This window comes from Achroia grisella, unplaced genomic scaffold (assembly GCF_030625045.1).
Source record: "Achroia grisella isolate CSIRO2021 unplaced genomic scaffold, CSIRO_AGI_Agris_v1 utg900, whole genome shotgun sequence".
In the NCBI taxonomy this organism is placed as follows: Eukaryota; Metazoa; Arthropoda; class Insecta; order Lepidoptera; family Pyralidae; genus Achroia; species Achroia grisella.
Window position 1 is genome coordinate 3,269,137 of NW_026713059.1, and position 6,810 is coordinate 3,275,946.

The 6,810-nt window shown below is 30.0% G+C and overlaps 1 protein-coding gene across 1 annotated transcript; it reads left to right on the plus strand.

Annotated features, from left to right (window-relative positions):
• The first annotated feature begins 502 nt into the window (after positions 1–502).
• Positions 503–4,527, plus strand: LOC131853412 (retinal rod rhodopsin-sensitive cGMP 3',5'-cyclic phosphodiesterase subunit delta). The gene is made up of 5 exons (XM_059204293.1): positions 503–781; positions 1,464–1,495; positions 2,032–2,183; positions 3,253–3,389; positions 4,035–4,527. The coding sequence occupies exons 1-5, from the start codon at positions 711–713 to the stop codon at positions 4,114–4,116; spliced, it is 474 nt and encodes a 157-aa protein (XP_059060276.1). The 5' UTR covers positions 503–710; the 3' UTR covers positions 4,117–4,527.
• The last annotated feature ends 2,283 nt before the right edge of the window (positions 4,528–6,810 follow it).

A 6,810-nucleotide genomic window follows, 5' to 3' on the forward strand; every position in this document is an offset into this window, starting at 1 on the left:
AATTTCTGGTAGAAAACAAGTGAACTGTATAATACATATATTGAGGATATTAACTTGTAAATAAAAAATAAGATTAGATTTTCAAAAAATTAACATTTACATGGAAATAACTTTAGTACTATTTAAAATTAAAATAATCTTCAAAACGGATCCGCTCTCTCCAAAATTTACCACTCTCTCTGAAAAAATATGCCTTTGGGAGGGACGCCCGGACGTGGCCTTACCGTTGTATTCGAATTTTCAATTTATAAACATGATGTTTACAAAAAACTGAGTTGTATTAAAAGCTAAACTGTCGCTTGTGCGACCTGCGTCTCCGTATATGTTTTTATGTTGAGCAGAAAATGTCAAAAAATACACTTAATAAATTTAGTCTCTGCCTTTTATGACCTCTTTGTGCTGACAAAGATTTAAGGTTGGCAACCCTGACTGTAAAAGTACAGTGCTGCACTTTGGGTTTGAGTTAAAAACTTTGTAACCAAAGTAACCAAACCATAAATATACTTAAAAAAACAACAACACAAAAGAAAAAGAAAAATTACCATACCATACTGTACCATTATGGTCTATTGACAGACAACTGATTTTTAGTTGTTTCATAAAATTTTAATTGTTTACAATATAAATCGTCACAAGTATAATATTCCTGATAGTTTACCTTACATTTAAATTTTATCATACTTAAAAAGACTTGCTATATATCATCCAATATGACGGAAGTTATGGCTGCAGAAGAAGTAAAACAAAATCGTATTAAAGATATTCTCAATGGTTTTCAAGTGTATCCTTTTCATTTGGTGTCATTTCTATTCAGTTTTATTATGTTTCTAACTTTTGCTTTGTCAGCATTACTTTGTTTGACCGGGATAAAAGTGCATATGTACACGTATCATTTCGGATGGTAGATCCGAAATGATACGTGTATGCCAAATTTCATTATTATTATTATTTGACCCTTCATACCGTAACAAAGTCTTCTATTTCTAATATTAATTACAATGTTTTCTAATTCAGACTACAGTAGATTATAAATGGTATACCTACATTTATCTATAAACTATAGGTCTTATTCTTCTACTCGTTCTTCTAACCTTTTAAACTTTCGCGTTTATAATACTATTATTTAGATATTTGTTGTGTAACCGGTTTTCCAAAAAAGCTAATGACCATCTGATGGTAAGTGGGCACCATAGCCACTTTACATGAACATGGACACATCAAATTAATGTGGACATTTTATTATGTGATGTTGTTGCTAGTCCTCATGTATTGCCTTTCCGGAAAAATAAGACAATGCCTCTGTAGTGTGTAATGTCACTACACTAATCAAGGCCTCCAACTAGAAACCAGCTTACAAATCAAGCTGTTCAGTAACTGAAGTAGGTGACACGGAGGTACTCATTTTGACAACTCTGTACAAAGTCTACCTCATTAATTTCCTCAATATCTAATTCAAAATATAGAAATTGGATGAATTTGCGAGATGCAGATACAGGTCAGTACTGTTTTATTTTTTTTTACCTGATATTTTCTATCACTTATTCAGAAATGTATCTTACTTTGCTAAAGTGAAATGATAAAATAATCTTCTAATAAAATATGAACAGCATTACTATGTGCTGTTGAATCTTTAGCAATCATCAAAAATCTCAGACTCTACTTGGACCATCAAGACACTATAATACTCAAATGCTATTTTTTAAAGTTTTGAATCCCATGTTTTCTCTTAACATTACTGATGATCTATCTCCATTACCTTACTTTAGACCATTTGAGCTGCATCCGGCCATTGGGCTATATTAATAAGACCCACTATCGCATATATATTTAAGAACCATATAACCATATAAAACTGAACTGAATTATTTTACCATTTTATTTATTTAAAAAAAAATATAATAATTAAATAAATGAAATGTTAAAGTTCATTTTTCAATTTGAATCTGGCCTGCCTACACATTCAAAATTTAATATATGGCCTTTTGCAAATTGAGTTGGACATCTCTATTTTAGACTATGTTTATGTTCTAGGTAAAATACTATGGCAACATAATGAAGACATGTCTAATCCTCATGTGGAACATGAGGCACGAGTTCCAAAGCGCATACTGAAGTGCCGTGTTGTCTCCCGGGAAATGAACTTCAGTTCTATTGAATCTATGGATAAGTTCCGGCTAGAACAGGTTGGTATATAATGCTTAAATCTAGTAAAATCATGGACTAAAACTTTCTGTTTGTCTGCTAAGGTTTCAGGTAGAATTGGCTTGGGCAATGATGATTAAATGTTCACCTGATATGATGTAAAATATGGATAAACAGATAAACTAAGGAAGTTTGGGAAAAATGAGAAATGTATTATTTTTCATACTGTAGTGGTGGCAAACAAGTTGTATGCTTGTTTGCCCATCTGATGGTTACCATAGACTACTGAATCATTTTAATATAATATCTCAGGACAATTTACACAGCACTATCTAGTTAAGCAGAGCTTTTTAGACAACTGATATAAATACATGCATACATTTTTTTTTGTATAGAAATACATATTATACATAGAAAACACCCAGACCGAAACAAACAACTCATGAATACAAATGTTTGTACCATGCTAGGAATCAAACCCACAACCATCGGATAGTAAAGCGGTGTGCTAAAACACTAGACCACAGAGGCTGTCAAATATATTTCAAATTATTGTACTTAGCAACTTATTAAAGTAATAGATGGCATTATATAAATAAATATTGTCAAAATAAATAAATAACATAATGGTAGATACAATAGCAAACAACAGAAGGAAAAAGTTTTTATGTTTGCTATTCCTTCCAAATAGATATCATGGACTATGCATATTTCGAAATAGTAATGCTCCTATGATTTGATTTTGTTCTGAATATAATCTCTATCAAAGGCTATTTTCAAACTGTCTTCTGCTTTACTTGTATCAACATATTCAAAGCCTTTATTAATGGACACAAACATATACAATCTATCAAAAATGTTTAATTAAAAGTTTAAAAGATAAAAGTAAAAGATTAAAGTAATATATATAACTTATATATTACTTTAATCTTTTAAACGTTTTATGTTACTTTTAATTCTGCACATCAGTCTTTGAGTCAATGTGTCCTTTAGACACAAAGGCCTCCTCCAGCGTTTTCCATGTGTTCCTATCTTAATCATCTTAACAACATATATGATTTAAAAAAAAAAGAGTAAACCTTAACCTTAAATAATATCTATATTTTTCAGAAAGTATTATTTAAAGGCCGTTGTCTAGAAGAGTGGTTTTTTGAGTTTGGCTTTGTAATCCAAAATTCTACAAATACGTGGCAATCTGTTATTGAATCTGCACCAGAGTCTCAAATGATGCCCGCTAATGTACTGAAGTAAGTTAATTAATACATATTTATATTAAAGAGAGTAGTATTAATAATCTGTCACTTACATACACTCTATGGGTGGTGGTAGCTGTCGCCTATATAAGAAAAGTGGTAGCTCAGACAAGGATGTCAATGACAATTTAATAACCAGACATGAGATAATCGAGAGTCACTCTAGGAAGAGTTAAATTATAACTACTATTGGAGCCAAGTCATACTACTGGGCTCAAAAGATTAATCTGCTGTTCAATTAATATAAAAGCTGTAATCATCTGCTCAAAACTAATATTGATATTCCTTCTTTAATGTAAATTACATAAAAAATTAAGATTTTTTATGTAATTTACATTAAGAGAGATGATTGTTACAATGATGATTACATTATAGAGATGTATAATAATAAGTTACATCTCTATATGATTTATTGAATTTCATCATCAAGAAATAATATTATAGGATTTTTATAGTTTTAACATAAAATTAAATAACATAACAGCAATTCTCGACAATTCTTACAGTACATTAGCCATCAAATTATTTTAGTATAGAATGCTATTGTTAAAAATTGAAAAATATTATATTAAGAATATAATATTTTTTCACAATTCAAACTATGAATTATACATTTTAATTTAACACTCTTTTTTTCAGTGGCAATGTTATAATAGAAACAAAATTTTTTGATGGTGATTTGTTGATCACTACATCACGAGTGAGACTCTTCTACGTCTAAGGTATCTGCACAGGAGCGACGCATTTCCTAGTCATTTGCTTTTAATGCATTTCTACACACTTAATATGTGACAAGTTTAATTTACTTTAGAGATATTGTTATTTTGTTAAAAAAATATCCACAAAGTCCGTCTACCAATGATACTGGTATTTTAAGACGTATAATTTCAATATATAATTATTGCCATGTACTGTATCTAATTATTAATTTTATACGAAATTTTTATTGTATAAATTGTAACTTAAGTAAATAGTTTAGATTTATTTGTGTTCCTTTGCCCCTAAATATATGATTTCATTCTTATGTTTCCCTAACAATAATTACACAAAAGTTTGTACTTTTTGTCTAGCTTCAATACCACTTCTAGTATAAGTATTTAAAAGAATGTGTGCACATCTCCGATGAATTATATAATATAATATTATATAATTTATATTTAATATATGTTTAGATGAGTACTGTATGTCACATGGTATTAAAAATACTAATGATATAATTAAATAAGTTATAACTGTAAAGTGTTATCGGTATTTGCATAAATAGATTAATCATAGTTGTAACAACATTTTAGTGTTGTGTAAATCGTTATATTTTTATTTTTACCGAAATTGTATTAATTTATTTCTTATTGAATTAATTGTGTAGCTAGCATATGGTATCAATACATCATAATTAAGCACTTTATGCTTTAAAAATTCCGACATGCATAAATATTATTCCTAAATAAAAGTTTTTACATTTGCGTGTTATGACTATACTATACAATGAATTAACGAATAAACCATACAATTAATTTTTCGATACCACTGTTTACACACTATATACATTACTTAAATTTTAATAAAATACATTCCATAAAAATTAATATTAACAAAAATCACCCTTCTTTTACTAAGACAATATAACTGATTTAATTTTGAATAATTATATTATATTATACTTGTGTAAAAAATTGAATACAAAGATTAAACTACAATTTATTATATAGTTTTAGTTTTATTTACACCCTAATAGATAAAGCAAACCTAAACGTTTGTAGAAGATTTATTTTTGAATGCCCATTGTAAACAAATATGGCAATACAATACATTTGCAATCAATAAGAATTTATGTATTCCGCTCACGTAATATTGTATTTGTTTTGAATACATTGTATTAATAGAACCAGATGCCTCCTTATCTGAACTGAAATGGTGAAACTGACATACTGTCCACACTAACCCTGAATTTAAGTATGAATTAATCAAATTATTTATGTGTCATTCCTTGCTGTGTTGACTAGATGGCGTTAGTAGTTCCAAAAGTAAGTTAAAAAACGTAATAGGTCGGTTCATTTGGCCTGAAGGATTACAATGCCAGTCCAATCTCTGACACAAATCAAATCAAAATAATTTCTAAGTTAGTCTACCGTTAGTTTCGAAAATAAGGCGACTCAAGAAGAACTTAGAAGAAACTGCCCTCACACTTATCTAATGCGATTGTACATACTTCATTACAGTAACACATAATTGTTTATGTTTACAATGAAAAGATGAGAAGAATAATGAAAAAATATAGGATTTTCCTCAAGAGCTGTAGTGTATATAAAGCTTAGCATTAGAAGTGACCAGTTTCTATGTCCAGTATTCATATATTTGTTAGACCATGTACCACATAAAGTGGCTAGTCAGCTGGTCATTTCAAATAAATGTATATATGTCGAATTGTAAAAGAAATGTATTTGATCAGATAGATCCTGGGCATTCACAACCAGTCACAACCGAAAGGTAATACAAGATCTCGATATCACGAGAATCTACATTAGATTTAGGTTAGGTTGCAAATGAAAATTGACCAATGCGTCTCTATAACTCAATTGCTCTCAACTCTAGTTTGGAACAAATAATGTCATTTTTGAGACCTATGACATCATTGTTGCAATTGGAAATCGAACGGAAAATTCATAATCAAAATTAATATTTTAAATGGTCCAGCCTAGCGCCGAAATACAATTTAGTAAAGTCGATATTAAAATCAACATTGATATATAAATTACATAGATATATCAATACAATCTATGTTTTTACCTGCCTATGTTTATTTATATGCTAGATCCATAGTGTCCACGTGTATGGATTCGTGATCATTAAATTCACGAAGATAAATAACGAGTAAGTACATAACGTATCTCATTAGTACGCTAACGCTATGGACGTCCTCATAGCATCGAGGAAACGGGAGCTATATGCTGGCGTCACCTGCAGGAAAGCGTCACGACGGGAACTTTTTGTAAATTAAATCATTGCTGCCGATGCCTACATCCTCTTTAGCGGGAACTCATAGTTGTATTTCTACGTAGGGCACAGTCGAAGGAAGCCACGTCGTTTTGATGCGAAGCACACAACCCACTCCGCATATAAATAATAGAAATTATCTAATTATGTGCCGGTGTAGTGTACTAGACGCACTTGTCGGGAATCGTAATATCAGTGGCGATGGCCAACAATAAATAATAATTACGATGACATTTCGATAAAATTATAAGTATATTGAACGTTTTTTGTCGATAGGTAAGGTCGATGTTATCGGTTAACAGCTATTACATATTGTAATAGCGCGATAAGCTGCCTAATTTGTGTGTTAACATGTTAGAGTAGGTATTAGTTACGAAAACTTTACCGAGTGTTCATTAATAGCGTACTATATATAATAGGG